Genomic DNA, 17,758 nt, shown 5'->3' with positions numbered 1-17,758 from the left:
GGAATCGCTTTACTTCTATCTGCTGTGGGGCCGAGCTGATTTTCTGTCCGGCTTTATCAGTCACGCTGGCGGTCAGACTGGTCTGGCCAATGGCTGTGCCGTGGACGAGGAATGTGGTGGTGTACTTGTCCAGAGCTTCATCCAGGACCCTGTAATACAGGAAAGGGCTGGGACCCATGGGGCCAGCACTGCCCCGGAGATGCCCTCCTGACCCCTGGGAGGACTCACACCAGGGTGACGATCTGGGAGGCTGCTCGCAGCTTCAGCTCCATGAAGGCAAAGTACGAGGCCAGGAAAGGCTGCTTGTAGGAGTCCAACACACGGACATGGGCCTTGACCGCCTTCCCGATCTCCACCTGCCTCGCGGGGGACATGTGGTCAGGGGCGGCCTGGGAATGACCCATTTCCCCACCTCTGAGCCAGCATACCAACCTCAAACTCACAGACCTGGGACCCGCGGTGAGTCACCACCAGCTGAAAAATGACTAAGTGCTTACTGTATACAGAGGGGCATGGGGACACTCAAGAGGCATAAATCCCACTCCCTACTTTTAAATAACTGTCTAATTAGGGAGGAGGGAAAAAAACAAAAAACACAGCTTAGCACAGCATCAGGCATACAACAGGGGGTTAATAACTGCTCACTGACTGGCAGTGTCTAATACATACAGCAAGAATGTTAGGACACAAATGTCAGCAATGCTCAGTGAAGAAGCAGACATCTGGTTATCAAATTAGCAGTGGAAAGAAAATTAGCAAAGGAAGGTTTGAGGCTGGGGGGGGATATGAGCTTCCCAAACAGCCTAAGCTGCCTCAGCATCCTCCTTTCAATGATTAACCAGGCTATACTCGGGGACACAGGACACTTGGGGACACAGGGTCCTCGGCGGACACTCGGGGATGTACACATTGTACACATTGTACGCATTGTACGCATGTACGCATTGTACACATTGTACACATGTACACATTGTACACATTGTACGCATGTACACATTGTACACATGTACACATTGTACACATTGTACGCATTGTACACATTGTACACATTGTACACATTGTACACATGTACACATTGTACACATTGTACGCATGTACACATTGTACACATGTACACATTGTACACATTGTACGCATGTACACATTGTACACATTGTAGAAGCCCAGCTCTAGGCCCCTCAGCAGCTTGGAGTCCTTGCAGCTCCTCCACCTACACTGAAGAACCACCTCCATCTAGGACTTGTGCAAGAGCACTTGGTGCGAGTGGGTTTTACTCACTTGCCACTAAAATTTCAGACTCTGAAACCTGCCTGCTGGGGCGCAGGCTCTTTCGGAGCAAGGCGTGTGCCCAGCTGGTTAGCAGCCCACACCACAGGGGGACACACACACAAGCCAAGGCTAATTTGGAGACGACTTGCAGCAGGATTTACTGCCAAGCTTTACTGATGTCACCCGGGATGGAGAGAGATAATCTGGGAGGCGGCTCTGCACAGCCACACGGAATGAGGGGAGCAAGAGCCAGCACTTGCTCACAGCAGCTCACAGCAACTCGGAGTGGGCGGAGGGAAGCAGAAACCAGGGGCAGAAGCAAAGGGCAAAGGGAAGACACCTCGCCAGAGCCACCTCAGTCTCCCGCTTTCTGCCATGTGAAGATGGGGGCCTGCGTCGGGACGCTTCCACTGACCTTGTCAACCACACGCACGTACAGCTCCTGAATGTCCGAGACACGAACGGTGGCCTTGGCCGGGGCCAGGAAGGCGAGGCACAAGTCATGGATCATGATGGTTGACGAGCCTGGGCGCAGGGGGTGCACCTGCAAGACAGAATGTGGGCTGGGTCATGCGACTGCAGGGCCCCACTTCCACTCACGGGGCCTGCAGCTACTCTCTGCTTCCCTGCCCAGGGACGGCAAGTCCAGCCTTGAGAAGCAGTAGACAAGGAAGATACTAATTCAAACAGTGCCCTGCTCACTCTTGTCACCAGAACAGGCTGGGAATTAAGAGGTTAGTGCTGGCATGGCTCTCAGAGTGTGCTTCGCTCAACTTTGTAACCTTATAAAAGAAGGCAGCAGAAGCTGCTCACGGGGGACTGTATAAGACCACTCTGTTGTTCTAGCAAAACGCCTGAGGGGGGCCGGTGCTGTGAGGTAGTGGGTAAAGCCGCCCCCGCAGTGCCGGCATCCCATATGGTGTCAGTTCAAGTCCTGGCTGCTCCACTTTCCATCTAGCTCCCTGCTATGGCCTGGGAAAGCAGTAGAAGATGGCCCAAGTGCTTGGGCCCCTGTAACCACGTAGGAAACCCAGAAGAAGCTCCTGGCTCCCGATTCAGATTGGTGCAGCTCTGACCACTGCAGTCAATTGGGGACAGAACCAGTGGATGGAAGAGCCCCCCACCCCGCCTCTCCCCCCTCTATGTAACTCTTTCAGATAAATAAATATCTTTAAAAAAAAAAAACACCTGAGGCCGGTGTTCCATAAGGACACAAGGTTGGGAGCCCAAAGTCCAAGACTAGGGGTCCCATTTGTGCAGCCTCTGGCAAGGGGTACCCCCTCTCCACCCACTCGCCCCGCTCTGGCTACATCACAGAAGGGATTAAGTGTATGGGCCGCCTCACTTCACACAACCCACTCCCTCCACAACTCCCTCACTCTGGCCACCCAGCCATAATCCCTTCCCCCGTGACCCGACGACCTCCCACTAGGCCCCACCTCTCATGGGTTCTACCACCTCAAGAATCTTCACACTGGGGACCAAGATTCCCACACGTGTATCCTTGGGGACCACGCAAACCTCAGCAGGTATGGCCGGTGGCCTCGAGATATCCGGCAGCTGGGAGACAGGAGGTAGAGTCAGACCCTAGCCACCGGCCCCCACGGCACTGCTAATAGGGGAGGAAGCAAGCAGGTCCCCCAAGTCGGGAGCTGCTGGATCCCAGGCTCTCCTGGAAACTTGCAAGGTCACAGAACTTGGGGACACGCTGTGGAGATCACCCCCGCGGGCTCTGAGTCTTGCACATCTTGACAACCACAGCCAGTTGTGAGCAGCGATCCCAGAATGTTCCGAGAGAACAAACCGAGTGTTTTCCGGGCTCTGCACTGCCAAGGAGTTTCTTCTCAATCCTTTCCTCTCGCTCATTTCCAGGGATTCCTCTTTCCAAAGAATCTCTCCCCTCACAAACCACACCCCAGCCCCTCTCACGCTGCAGATGTGGGTGCTCACCGGTTCTACACCATCTAGCTAACATGGCCCGACTGCTGCTGCTCCTATGGCGTGGCGCACATTGCAACCAGGTGGTCAGTGGCGCTGGCAGAGCAAGGGGCACTGCTGCTTCCCATGTGCCTGGGCCTGGCTTTGCTGCTTGTGGTTTGTGGTCTCATATTTGTGTGTGCGTGGTGGGATGATGTGTACAGCAATCAGTTCAGTGTCTGCAACCCCCTAGCTGCGGCCACCCTGGCCCTCAAAGGGTCCAGGTTTGGGACTCCCCTTGTCCGCGCTTCCACCTGCCAGCTCCTGCTCGCCCCTAGGCCCCAGCTACAGCACCCTTCCTCAGGAAACTGCCCCTCCCTTGCACACTGCACAACGGTCTAGATGCAGATGGCGGCTCGTGTCCTCCTTCACCTCCAGGCTGCTTTCTGCTCCACAGCAGCGTCGGGACTCAGCCCGGCCCCCCTCTGTGCCCCCACGCACGTCCTCATTAGGTACAGACCCAGAGTCAGCGCCCTGAGTAATTCTGGATCAAAAGGCCTGGTGCTGCAGCTGGCCTGACTTCACGAGACTGCACCTTCCTTGGCTGCGCCTTGGAGATTCTGTAAAAGGCTCCACAAAGACCGCGTGTCCTCATCCATTCGGGAAAAGAGACAAGACCCTTGGATGTGCCAATGGGAAAACTGAGGCCCCTAGAGGGCAGAGCTGGAGACGCAGCCCAGGCAGCAGGGCTCTTAGCTTGGGGCTCCCTTGATTGTACCCTCTGGGAATGCATGCTTCCAGCCACCAGAATGGAGCCGTCAGGGAGGAGAAGATGGAGAGTGTGGGGAGGAAAGGGCCAGGCTGACAACGGCCCACGCCACACGCAGCTGGGGACAGAGGCTCAGTGAGCTGTGCTGAGCCCCAGACTCCAGCCCTCTAATAGAGCGAGGTCACCTCCACAGCCCCAGAGCGTGCCTGGGTTACGTCACACAACGACTCTGAGGAGACTCCTCAGGGTGCAGCACGAAAGGTGTGCCCACACACTGAGCCATCCCTGCGCCAGCCAGGGCCGGGCAGCGGGAGCCACCAGGGGCCCGACTGCTGAAGTCGGGGATCACTGTTCCCCCAGAGAAAGCTCGCTGAGAGATTACTGAGACAAGAGAGCCTTCCTGGAGAGCACGACGGGAGCCTCTGATCTGATCCTCCCGAAAAAGCCAAAGTCACTGCCGGCAGGGGTGACTTTGACGCGTGCGCCCTCACAACATGACACGTGTGTAGCAGTCACCAGGCACGCCGCTGCTGGGGGCACAGGCAGGCTTGGGTTCATCCCCTCTCCTTCAACAGGAGCATTTTGCCTGTAGGAAATGCTGGTGGAGAAATCAAACTCCTCATCCACTTGATGTCCAGGGGAACAGATGCCTGGCACCTTCCAGGTGATGGCAGTGGGGTCTGGCATTCAGCCGCCACCTGCAGAGCTCTTGGCCCGTCCCGGGCCACTGCACCCACATCAGCGCATATCACCCCTAAAGCAGAGCTGCAAGAGAGGGTCTGTGAGGCCACTGTGTAGACGTAGAAACCCTCACGGGGAAGGAAGGGGCCTTGCCCTAGCTGGTGGCACCCACTCCTGACTGCATCCTGTGTGGCTCACCTCTCCTGGTCTCTCTGGGCATCTGGGACCCAGATTCTCAACACACGGGAGAACACTGGCAGGATGAATTCGGATTTCTTTCTTTCTTTTTTTTTTTTTTTTTTCCACTATTTAAAAGGTAGGTATGTGGCCGGCGCCGCAGCTCATTAGGCTAATCCTCCGCCTTGCGGTGCCGGCACACCGGTCGGGGCGGGACGCCGGATTCTGTCCCGGTTGCCCCTCTTCTAGGCCAGCTCTCTGCTGTGGCCAGGGAGTGCAGTGGAGGATGGCCCAAGTACTTGGGCCCTGCACCCCATGGGAGACCAGGAGAAGTACCTGGCTCCTGCCATCGGATCAGTGTGGCACACCGCCGCGGCAGCCATTGGAGGGTGAACCAACGGCAAAGGAAGACCTTTTGCTCTGTCTCTCTCTCTCTCACTGTCCACTCTGCCTGTCAAAAAAAAAAAAAAAAAAAAAAAAGAGGTAGGTATGTAAGTAGGTAGGTAGGCAGGTAGACCGCCAGAGCGCCCATCTGCTGTTTTTGCTTCCTAAATGCCTCCAACAGCTGGGCCTGAGCCAGGGCCAGAGTCAGGAGCCAGGAACCCAATCCAGGTCCTCCATGCACAAGGAAAAACTCAATTCCTTGAGCCTCCTCCTGGGGTCTGTCTTGGCAGAAAGGCGGCTGGAAACTGACCCCAGGCACTCTGATGTGTAATGATGCACACATCTCAATGGCTGTGCTCAACACCTCTTGCCCAGGCATTCCAGTCCTGAGGTGGTGAAGGGGCCAGCTGAGGCTGTGGGCAGGCACAAGCCCCGGAGTGCATTATGGCTCACTGAAAAACTGCAATACCTCCTGGTGCCCGCCAGGCCCATCAGTCGAGCCCCACAACACTGATCATGCTTCAGAATTCTCCCAACAGCTGCTGTCCATCAGGGAGTAGGGACCCTACCAACATCTCCGAACGTTACTGCAGCCATCAGCGTCCGCTTCCAGCTGCGCCTGTCGGTGTCACGTTGGGGACCAAGGCCAGCTGCACAAGGGACAATGGCCCCATCACCTGTTGTCCTAGCCCATGAGAAAAATCACAGACATGGAAAAGGGTTCTGGGCTTGAGACAGGTCCCACTGTCCACAGGGCAGGGTCAGCCTCACAGCGGGACCTGCACGTGAGCCCTGCCTTGCCTCCATGGATGTGCCCTGGCTCTGATAGCCACTATGTGCAGGACCAAAGACAGACAGAGTAACGCCTTGGCGGCTCCTGAGAGCGCAACCATCCCCTTGCACCTTGTCACCAGCAAGCCCTCTGCGCCTAGCACAGTGCCTGCCCCACCTCTGCCACGCAGAGCACTGCTGAATGAGAAGTTCCAAGTGCTCCACGCAGCGGGGCCCGTCCCTGCTCTTGTAACTGCATCGGCTCTGCTGGGAAGACTTATTTTGAAATGTAAAGAGCGGCTGAGAAGAAAAGAACTCAAAGTTTAAATCAGGTAAATGCTCCTAGGTGCAAACCAGCCAAAGATGAAACAAAGGCCCCTGTACAGTCTCGGGGGGAAGTGGGGGGTGAGCAGAATTAATCACAGCCCCACACTTGGGGGGCACATCGTGTGGGCATTGGTGCCTCCCCGGGAGCCTGCTGGGGGAGCTCCAGACTCCCCTCCCTGGGGCGCCGGAAGCCACACACACACCCAGGAGCCATTCCTGCAGCGCAGACGCGCATCAGTAGGCAAGAAAGCAACACTTCCTACCCGCTAATTGAAGAGCAGCTCTGGGCTTTCTCGTCGCGGTGATTAAGGGAAATGAGAATGCCACTAATTAGCAGCTGGAAAATGCAGAGAAATGTGTGAATGTCCCCGAGAAGCTGCCACCAGAAGGGACGAAGGGGTGGCCCGGCTGGCTCACACTCCATACTCCGTGAGCAATTTCACCCCCCTGCAGGCACTGAGCAGGACCGGGGGCCAGGATCCGGTTTCCACTTGGAGTCGCAGTGGTCCCTGGCACCAGCTCCAGAGCAGAGGCAGCAGAGGACGCCACGCTCAGGGTGTCCACAGGCCCTTCCGAGGCAGCGGCAATTCCCAGGGGCCTTGTTACACAGATATCACCTCACATCATGCCAGACCGTCCTCAGGTCAAGTCCCAGTCAATGAGCCCAGGTGTGGGATGAGACGTGGACAGGGCAGCAGCCAGCACACCATCCAGAGAATTGCTGCAGCTCTCCTGTGCCTGTCTGTGCCATGAGGGCACTCATTCCCAACTCAGTGAGGACTGTGCAGAGGTGGTCTTTGAATGACAGCATCCTCCTTGGGAGAACTCCGCTCTGATGCTGGAATCCCACCTTGGGTCTTCAGACAAATGACTCCGCTTACACCTGAATGTCTCCAGAGACAGGCTGCTCAATGCCTGCAGAGCCAGCTCTTAGGAGCTCAGGGCCCTGCATGGAAGGCCTCTCACTGGCCACAGGTGCACCCTCAGCTCTTAATTCACGTGCCAGGTGCAAGGTAATCAGAGTACCAGGGTACGCAGGAGGCGATGGCCCTGCAAACATCTCCCCGAACTGGAAGTCCCCTCGTCTTGATGACGGGGAAGTTATTTTTAGCCTCTAGAAGTAATCCACAATGAGGCACATTTCAAGCAGTCAGAATTACAGATGATTTAAGATCTTTCTTTCAACATCGAGAGTTTGACAAGGAACGCCCCCTCTGGTGCCAGGAGGGCTGGCTGGAAAATCAGGCCTTCTCTGATGAGAGCCCGCGTCACAGCCTCCCAGCAACGGCACCGAGGGCTCCGCGTCCCAGGAGATGTGTTCTCTCGCTTTGCTGCTCAGAGACAACCTGGGGTGGGAGCGGGGAGGTCCTGACACCTGGGACTCTGCCTCTCTGAAGACCAGGAAAGAGCAACCCCCTTACCCTTCACTGAGGGTCACCCCTGAGAAAGCACCAGCAGGCTGGAGGTCAAGGTGAAGGGTAGAGGACTGTAAAAACCAAAACCCATACAACACACAACGGAAAACCAAAATTAACCAGTTTTAACAAATGAGGCTGTTTCACACACAAAAATAGAGATTTCTGTCTTCTCCCGGGAAATGTGGAGATCTTGCCACACAAAGCCCACGCCGCTACACTGAGAGGTTGCAGTACTGGCATGATGATTGTGAGGGTTTCTTGCCCATACGCCCTGTCCCCTGGAAAACTGGTGGAAATCACCACACACACACACACACACACACACACACTTCAAATCTCTGGAAACAATTCTAAGGTCATAGAGGAAGTGGATAAACAGCTATTCAGAAAAATCAATTTGAACTCATGAAGAACTACAGGAGTCTGCAACATCTAAAATATGACTACTGCTCTCCTGCCTCTCCTAGCTTACCAAGAGGCAGGCTCCACTCAGGGCCACAACACCCGAAACCACAGGGCTGCTCCGCCCAGCTCCCAGCCTGGGGACACTCTCCTAGGAGGAGCAGGTGTTAGACTCGAGAATGCTGCAAGTCACGAGGCTTGGCGCCAGGCAGGTGCAACCGAAATGTAGGGCTCCCTCCTCCGTTCAGCCCCAGCCCGTGGGGCGGATGGAAGCTCTGGCTTGGGCTCATCCCCGGTCTGACTGTCCTGTGTCTGTGACAGTTAAGGGAGCACAGGCCTAAGCACACCAGAGGAGACGAGACAATTGGCTGCAGAAATGACGGGAGTGGCAGCACCCCTTCCAGTAGCGGTAAAACACCTGGGCAGAAGAATGACAAGGAAACAGGGGACTTGAACAACACTATAAACCACCCAGACCCATTATACAGCTTTAAAAAACTGCACCCAACAAATCATACAAGACAGTAAGAGAAACCTCTCTTCTCCGCAAGTGAATGTGGAACACTCTACAGGATACTGTAGGTTCTAGAGCATACAAATATAAAAGGCTAGAAATCATACAAAGTATGTTCTCAGACCACAAGAGAATGAAATTAGGGGCCAGCACTGTGGCGGAGCAGGTGAAGCCACTGCCTGCAGTGCCAGCATCCCATATGGGCACCAGTTCAAGTCCTGGCTGCTCCACTTCTGATCCAGCTCTCTGGTATGGCCTGGGAAAGCGGTGGAGGATGGCCCAAGTCCTTAGGTCCCTGAACCCACATGGGAGACCCGGAAGACACTCCTGGCTCCTGGCTTCGGATCGGCGAAGCTCCAGCCGTTGCATCCAATCAGAGAGAGAACTAGCAGATGGAAGACCTCTCTCTCTCTCTCTCTCTCTCTCTCTCTTTGTCTCTCCTTCTCTCGGTATAATTCAAGACTTTCAAATAAATAAATAAATTTTAAAAAAAAATGTAAAAAGAGAGAATGATATTAGAACAAAATTTATAAAATAAATAACTGTGCAAATTAAACAACACATCTCTAAAGATCTAATAGGCAAGGAAAAAATCCAAAAGGAATCTAGAAAATCATCAGAGATAAGTGAAAACTTTGACAAACAAAGGAACACAAAAGAGATGCAGCTAAAGCAGTGATAAAGGAAAACACACAGTAGTAACCAGCTCCATTAAAAAGTGAGATTTCAGGGGCTGGCACTGTGGCCTAGTTGGTTAAGCCACCATCCGCAGTGACAGCATCCCATATGGGGGCCAGTGGGAGTCCCAGCTGCTCCACTTCCAATCCTGCTCCCTGCTGATGTGCCTGGAGGGCAGTGGAGGATGGCCAGGTACCTGGGCCCCTGCACCACATGAAGACTTTGAAAGAAGCTCCTGGCTTCAGCCTGGCCCAGCCTTAGCTGTGGCAGCCATTTGGGAGTAAACCGTCACATGGATGATCTCTCTCTCTCTGACTCTACCTCTCTGTAACCTTTTCAAATAAATAAATCTTTAAAACTAAATGAGATTTCAAACTAATAAGCCTCCACATAAGAACTGGAAAAAGAGCAAACTAAACATGAAACAAAAAGAAATGAAATACTTGTAAATAGAGTTGATATTAATAAAGGAGAATGAAAACAATAGAGAAAAATCAAAGAAACTGAAGTTGGTTTTTTGAAAAAATTTACAAAACAGACAAACCATTAGCTAGGCTTACCAAATAATACAGATGGCTCAATTTACTAAACTCAAAAAGGAAAAAGAGGAAGTTACAAACGAACCAACAGAAATAATCAAAATTCTTAGAGAATACTATCAAAATTGTATGCCAAGAAACTAGACAATTTAAGGGAAATATACAAATTCCCGGAGAGCCAAAAATTACCAAAATTGACTAAACAGAAATGTATAATCTGAATAGACCTAGAACAGTTAAAGAGATTGATTTTGTATCAAAGTCCCACAGAGAAAGGCTTACATCTGTATGAGTTCACTGGTTAATTCGAGCAAGTTTTTAAGAATAATTGCTACCAGTTCTACACAAACTATTCCCAAAATAGAAGGACATCTCCTGTGAGGTCAATATTAATCTGATACGCAAACCAGACAAAGGCAACCCAAGAACGCTGGGAATCAATCTTTTATTAAGTACGAACATAAAAATTCTAAACAGCAACATCAAAAAAAAACCTATCAAACTGAATCCAACTAGTTAATGAAAGAATTACACATCGTGACCAACTAGGACCAGAAATGCAAGGTCGATTTAACAACTCAAAATCAACTAATGTAACATATCACAGCAACAAAAATAAAAAAGACCACAAGCACATTTCAAGAAACACACAAAAAGCATCTGCCGAACCCAGGATCCCTTTTGATTAAACGGGCACACCAAAACAGGACTAGGCAAGGACTTCCTCAGCCCGAGAAAGGGCATCCGTGAGGGAGCCTGTGGTGGTGAAGTCTTATGATCAGGAACAAGCAGGGCTGATGGTCCTTGCCACTCCTACTCAAGTGTACCAGGGAGTCGAGCCAGGGCAAGCAAGCAAGCAAGGAAAGAAAGAAAGGAGATCCCAACTGGAAGGGAAGAAATCAAACTACCTCTGTTCACAGATGCCGTGATCTCGTATGTGGAGAAGCCTAAGGAACCCACTAGAAAGCAAATAAATGAGTTAAGCGAAGCTGCAGGATACAGTATCAACACACAAAAACAGACTGTAGACACAGACACCTGTATGAACATTAGTTAAATGAAGTTCAGAGAACAACTCCAAGTACAACAGCATAAAAAAGGATAAAACACTGGGAAACAAATTTAACAAAAGTGTAAAACTAAGGGCAGGTGTTTGAGGCAGTGGTTAAAATGTCACTTAAGATGGCCGCATGTCCCACTGGGTCCCTGGGTTCACGTCGTGGCTCCGCTCCCGATTCCCGCTTTCTGCCAATGCAGGCCCTGGCAGGCAGCAGTATGGCAGTCAGGTTCCTGCCACCCGCATGGGAGACCTGGATGGAGTTCCCAGCTCCTGGGCATTTCGGGAGTGATCCAGCAGGTGGGTGATCTGTCTCTCCCATCCTCTCTGACTTTCAAATAGCTTTTAATTTTTAAGCGTAAAACTTATATCCTGAAAACTACAAAATAACCAAAGACATTTAAAAAGATCGAAATAAATAGAAACATCGTACATTCATAGAGGACAGACAATACTGGTAAGAGAGCCAGTACTTCCCAAATTCATCACGGATTTGGTGCAATCTCTATCTAGCTGACGGCTTTGTAGAAACTGACAAGCTGGAGTCGGCTTTTGGTGTAGCAGTTAAGACACTGTTTGGGACATGTTACATCCCACACTGGACTGCCTGGTTACAATCCCAGCTCCCCCAGTGCTGATCCAGCTTCCTGCTAACACATACTCTTTGAAGGCAACAGGCAATGGCTCAAGCACTAATGTCCCTGCCACCTGTGTAGGTGGGAGACCCAGATTGAGTTCCAGGCTCCTGGCTTCAGTCTGGCCCAGCCCTGGCTGCTGCAGGCATTTGAAGGGTCAACCCGTGAACGAAAGAGATCTGTTTATTTCTGTCTCTCTTGCCTTTCATATGAAAGCAACAACAAAAATTCTCGACAAGTTGATGCTAAAATTCATAAGAAATTGAAAGGAACCCATGACAGACAAAATAACATTGAAAAGACAAACAGTTGAGGGCACATACTTCCCGGCTTTAAAACTCACCACAAAGAAATGATAAGACCCTGTGGCACTGACACAAGGACAGACGCATAGGTCAACAGCACAGAACTGAGGATCTTAGAAATATACCCAACATGGTCAACTGGTTATAGGTGTCAAGATCACTCAAGGCTCAAAGAATAACCTTTATGACAAATGGCGCTGGGACAAGCTATAGCCACACCCAAAAGAATGAACTGGACTCCTACCTCACAGCATAAATAAAAATTAGCCCAAAATGGACCAAAGACAAAAAAAAAATACGAGCTAAAATTTTAAAATTCTTAAATAAAAACAGGATAAATCATCACCTCAGATTTGCAAGAGTTTCTTAGATATGATATAAAAAACAAGAGCCTGGGCCAGGGCTGTGGCATAGGTGACACTGCCTGCAGCGTGGGCATCCCATAAGGGTGCTGGCTCAAGTCCCAGCTGTTCCACTTCTGATCCATCTCCCTGCTAAGGCACCTAAGGAAGCAGTGGAAGATGGTCAAGTTCTTAGGCCCCTGAACCCATGTGGGAGACCCAGAAGAAGCTCCTGGCTCCTGGCTTTGGCCTGGCCTGGTTCCAGCCATTGTGGCTATTTGGGGAGTGAACCAGCAGATGGAAGATCTCTCTCTCTCTCTCTCTCCATTTGTGATTTTCAAATAAGTTAAAAAAATAAAATAAAATAAAAAAAACCATGAGCTAGAGGGCAGGTGCAGTCTGAGTTACAATACCTGCATCCCCCATCACAGAGGCTGGGTCTGTCATTCCTGCTCTTGACTCCAGCCTCCTGCTAATGCAGACCCTGGAAGGCAGCGGTGATGGCTCAAGTCATTGTGTTCCTGCTACCCCCACTGGAGGACCTGGACTGTGTGTGTCTGGATTCCTGCCTCTGGGCCTGGCCCAGCCACGGCTGTGGCAGGCACTGGAGGAGTAAGCCAGCGGATGGCAGCTCTTCCTCTGGCTCTCTCTCCTTGCAAATAAAGAAACAGCCACAAGCAATTACAGAACAGACGCATTGCACTTCATGAAAGTTCAAAACGTGTGTGCTTGAAAGGATTCTATCAAGAAGGTAAAAAGACAAACCAGAGTCAGAGAAAACCTCTACAAACTACATCTGATAAGACTTGCACCTAGAATAATACAACAAACTTCCACAAGTTCTTAAAAAGAGGAAAACAATGGGCAAAGGATCTGAAGAGGTATCTGTTCAAAGAAGACATACAAATGGCCACTAGGCACATGACAAGAGGCTCAACACCATTGGCGACCCAGGAAATGCGAAGCAACACCACACTGAAACCCCACTTACACCCAGTAGGCTGGCTAGAATGAAACACTCTGAGAGTGAGTGTTGCCGAGGACGTGGGAACACTGGAACCCCCACGCTCTGCAGCCTCCTATGGAAACGGTCTGGCAGACCCTCAGTGACACAATCAGGACCCCAGCAATCCCAGCCTGTGTACACACCCAGCAGAAATGAGAACACCCGTCTGTATGAAAGCTCAGAACCAATGCTCACGGCAGCATTACTGGTTAATAACCGAAAGGACTACGGGTGGGTGAATGAACAAAACGCAGCACGTGCAGATAGTGGAATATTTTTGACCGTAAAAAGAAATGAGGAAGACAGGCCCAACACAATGGGCCTCAGAAACACCACACTCGGGGACTGAGGCCTGCCACTGAAGACCTCTCGCTGCATGATCCCATTTATGGCCACGGCAGACATATCTACAGAGACGTCAGTGACTGCTGAACGCTGGGACAGGGTGCATATGAGTGTGTGTGCGACAACAGGAAGGTGACGGTTACATTGCCTGAATTCATTTTTGGGATAATGGCTGCATCCACCTGTGAATCTACAAAAACCCACCAAACTGTATGTGTAAATGGGTTAATTGCATGGTAGCAAATAACACCTCAATAAAGGTGTTGTGAAGATCACAACAGAAGCCCGCCAGAGGACACAGTGGCTGCCCCGGACACAGGCTCCCACCAGCCTCTCTAGTTTGCCCAAACCCCCACTACTCCCTGCTACCCACCACGGAAGCAAAGTGTCTCCAGGTTTATTTCTCACACTCGATGCATTTCCATCCCTTAGTCCGCACCTGTCCCAACCTATGGGCAATTCAATTCTGCGATCCCTGTGTTAGGACAGTCAGTGCGTGCAAAAAGCCAGAGAAACGGAACTCTATGACAACCCATTATCAAGGGAACCAACCCACTCCCATGACTGGCATGAGTCTGTTCCAAGGGCTCCCGTGCCCTAAGCTGCACCCCTCAATAGTTCCTCTATCCCAGCCTGTCACACTGGGGACCGAGTTTCCAGCACAGGAATCTTCAGGGGCCTCTCAGACCACAGCCAAACCCAGGGCATCCGTCATGCAGATGTGCAGACATTTAAGATAATATCGTTTGTTTGTACTTTTTTATTTTGTACTTTGCCATCTATTTAAAAAAAAAAAGTTTTAGGGGTCAGATTACGGCATAGTGGCTTATGCCGCTGCCTGTGATGCTGGCATCCCATATGGGTGCTGGTTCGAGTCCCGCTGCTCCACTTCCAATCCAGCTTCCTGTGCCCAAGTGCTTGGGCCCCTGAGCCGATGTGGAAGATCTGGAAAAAGCTCCTGGCTGCCAGCTTCGTGCTGGACCAGCCCCGCCCCAGCCATTGCAGCCATTTGGGGAGTGAAGCAGCAAGATGGAAGCTCACTCTCTTCTCTCACTGTAACTCTACCTTTCAAGTAAATAAAGAAATCTTCTTCTACACTTGACCTTAGCCAAAAAGGCCAAGAAGCGATGAAAATACTTTTCTAAAAAAAGTTTTAAACAATTCAATTGCTCTTAGAAGAAAATGGCTAAAGTACAAACAACTACATACAAAATAATCAGCCAGCCTACACGGCACCCTGAGAAAACCAAAGGCAGGAAGAGAACAGAACCGCAGCCAGCAGGCGGCTCGCTCTCCGGACCACGGGTTCGGTTATGTCACTACTCAGGAGAGCAGGGAGAAGGTCAAGAGAGAATTGGAGAAATGGAGGAGCTGACCCCTCTCCTACTGGTGGTCTACTGCGTGGCTGGTGCTGGGCTCTCGTGAAGTCCTACTTGCCTCTTCATTAGAAGACTGATGGGAGGCACGGTTAGCTAACTAAGTGGTGCGGGCGGGCAGGCGGCCGGGTGCTGGGGACCCACTACAGACCACAGCACAGGACACAGGACATTTTGGACAGAATCAGGGAATCCAAAGCCCTCGCCAACAAAAGTGAATGTGATTAAGTGCCAGCTTGGAAATAATTAACCCACAAGCCACATGGGGTGGGGCTCAGGCTCACCGTGGCGACGGCCCCCGCCTCCTGGTAGGTCACCTCCACGATGTTGGCGGCGCTCGTGTTGAGGAAGAAGTAACCGGAGCCTTCTCGGATGTGCAGCTCGGCCTGCGGGAGAGAGACGTAGGCAGAGGACTGGGCTGCATGTGGAAGGGCAAGCGGAGCCTCTGCAGGAGGTAGCCATGCAAGGGCTGTACCTGGACTTGAGGGTGGTTGTAGATGGTCACGTCTTCTGGGCTCACTCTCACGTCCTCCACCAGAATGAGCTCCAGAGAGGCCGACACGGGCACAGGAGGGTCATCCTGAGGGCACAAGGCCAAGGCCGTCAGGTCCAGGAGGCCTGCCTCTCAGGAAGAGCAAGATACCTGGGACACCAGGCCCAATTAAACCACCAGGCTATGGTGTAGCAGGTAGGGCTGCCGCCTGCAGCACTGGCATCCAATATGGGCACCAGTTCAAGTCCTAGCTGCTTCATTTCAGTCCAGTTCTCTGCTGTGGCCTGGGAAAGCAGTGGAAGATGGCCCAAGTGCTTGGAAACCTGCATTCGCATGGGAGACTTGGAAGAAGCTCCAGGCTCCTGGCTTTGGATCAGCCCAGCTTTGGCCGTTGCAACCATCTGGGGATTGAACCAGGGGATAGAAGACCTCTCTCTCTCTCTGCCTCTGCCTCTCTGTAACTCTGCCTTCTAAATAAGTAAATAAATCTTTTTAGGAACACACACACACACACACACACACACGCACACAGTGCTCCTGAGCCCAGCTGCACAGCCACCACCCCCGAGGCCTGCTTACCCAGGAGGCAAGCTGCAGCCTCCCCAGCTGCAGGACAGGAGGGGGTCACTGGCGTCCATCTGGAGCTGAGCCACCCCACCCCACCCCCACCCAGACCTTCCAGGCCTGCAAGCAGACAGGCAGCTGCAGCACCCGCAGCAGGTGCTAACGTTGGAGACTTGCGCAGTGACATCGGGGAGTGGGGAGGAGCCCCAGGGCGTCTTCACAGCTGGCCCCAGAAGATAGGGCCAGTTCTTGTTCCCTTGTGCGGTGCACAGAGTGACCTACCCCCGCTTCCTTCTCCTGTCACTGCAGGGAAACTGCGGGGCTCTGCAGCAGGCACCATGGGGGTACAAGTGTCCTCGGGGAGACTACGCAGATGCAAGGAAAAGAAAGGGCAAGCTGGTGACGGGAGGATGGTGGGTGGGCGGGTCACACGGGGACGGGTTACTGGCAGGAGGGTGGAGAACAACAGGGAGAGCAGCTCTCAGGTGAGCAGAAGCTCAGGGATGGAAGCCCTGGGCAATAGCAACACAGAGGGAAGCCCACAGGGCACAGCAGCCCCCGAGGCCAACATCCTATATTCCCAGGCCCTGGAGGCCCCAGCAAGGAAGTCCAGAGGCTACTCATAAGCCAGTGAGAACATAGACGAGATGAAGCAGCCAGGGACAGGGTGTGTACCCACTTGCCTCCTGACCAGCTATGTCTCTGCTGGGCCAGCAGGCAGTGACCTTGTGCATACAGCAGCCCGTGTGCCTGTGTGTGTGTGTGCTGTGGTCTTTGACACCATGAGTGTGGGAGACAGAGGGGCTCTGAGACGGGGCAGGAGCAGCTGCTCTGTGCCCAGGGTTCCAGGTGCTCCCACAGGGAGTGGCACTGCAGTAGCCTAAAAACAGCTGGATACTGGATGGAGGACAGGCAGAGGTGGCCTCTCAGGCAGTGGGCTCTGCAAGTTGCCAGGCACGACAGTGGGAAACACGTTGAGCACACAGGGTGAGGGGGAGGAGAGGCTGTGCAGGAGCTCTGAGTGAGGTGGCTCCTGAAGGTGTGCGCTGGAGCCCGGAAGTGGCACAGCCAGTTGGGCTTTCTGTGGGATCCCTGGGAGCCCGCGAGAGGGCGTGAGGGAGGGGGCACAATAACCCAGGAGCGCACACCCAGGGGGCGCAGTGGAGTAGGGACAGAGGCCCAAGGTCCCATGGGAAGCAAGAGCCCTTCTGGCCAGGCTGGCGGCCCTGCCACCCCCTGAGGCCCTAGGAGGTACCGGCTGCTTCGCTCTGGCTGCGTTGAGGTGGGACTGCTGGTAGCCAGCTGCGGTGGCCGAAATGGTGGTGGTTCCGGAAGCCTGGTGAACCACAACAGCCTGCAAACCTGCTTGGAGGAAGAGGGGAAGGGAGGCTAGGAGTCTGTCCCCTAGGGCACCATACCCCCTTCCGATCTGCAGTTTCCAATCCAGAAACCGAGAACTGAATTTGCAGATACCATGCAGCCCAGGAGTTCCCAGGCCCTGAGCAGCCCTGTGCAGCCCTCAGCAAAGTGCCGCAGAGTGGCTGGTGCGCAGGGGGGAGACGCCTCCAGTCTCGGTTGTCGAGGGTTTGTGACCTGGTCCAGAGAACAGCAGCCAGGCCGTGGAGCCCTTGGGGCTGCGGGCTGCCCTGCTGCATCGGGAGCCTCTGACTCCTGCCTCACGCAGTGCAGGATAAAGTAGCAGGTAAGCACACGGCACACTGGCACAGCTGTGGTGGAGGGGCGTTCCAGAGTAATGAGCTCCCCCCAGGCACCAGCCCACACTCACCCAC

The 17,758-nt window shown here is 52.8% G+C and overlaps 1 protein-coding gene across 2 annotated transcripts in view; it reads right to left on the bottom strand.

Annotated features, from left to right (window-relative positions):
* The window catches only part of NUP210 (nucleoporin 210), an 89,154-nt gene that overhangs the window by 23,301 nt on the left and 48,095 nt on the right, over window positions 1–17,758 (bottom strand). For both annotated transcript variants that reach the window (XM_089306545.1, XM_051852612.3), the window contains exons 18-23: window positions 17,224–17,330; window positions 15,387–15,491; window positions 15,196–15,297; window positions 1,685–1,813; window positions 229–356; window positions 14–149 (exon numbers count right to left, since the gene is read on the bottom strand). In XM_089306545.1, coding sequence (XP_089162671.1) covers window positions 14–149; window positions 229–356; window positions 1,685–1,813; window positions 15,196–15,297; window positions 15,387–15,491; window positions 17,224–17,330 — 707 coding nt within the window. The remainder of the gene's footprint in view (window positions 1–13; window positions 150–228; window positions 357–1,684; window positions 1,814–15,195; window positions 15,298–15,386; window positions 15,492–17,223; window positions 17,331–17,758) is intronic.

The sequence above is a fragment of the Oryctolagus cuniculus genome, chromosome 10 (assembly GCF_051225735.1).
Source record: "Oryctolagus cuniculus isolate XC-2025 breed Fujian yellow rabbit chromosome 10, ASM5122573v1, whole genome shotgun sequence".
NCBI classification, from domain to species: Eukaryota; Metazoa; Chordata; class Mammalia; order Lagomorpha; family Leporidae; genus Oryctolagus; species Oryctolagus cuniculus.
Note: the sequence above shows the minus strand (reverse complement) of the source record. Positions and strands in the feature narration are given on the sequence as shown.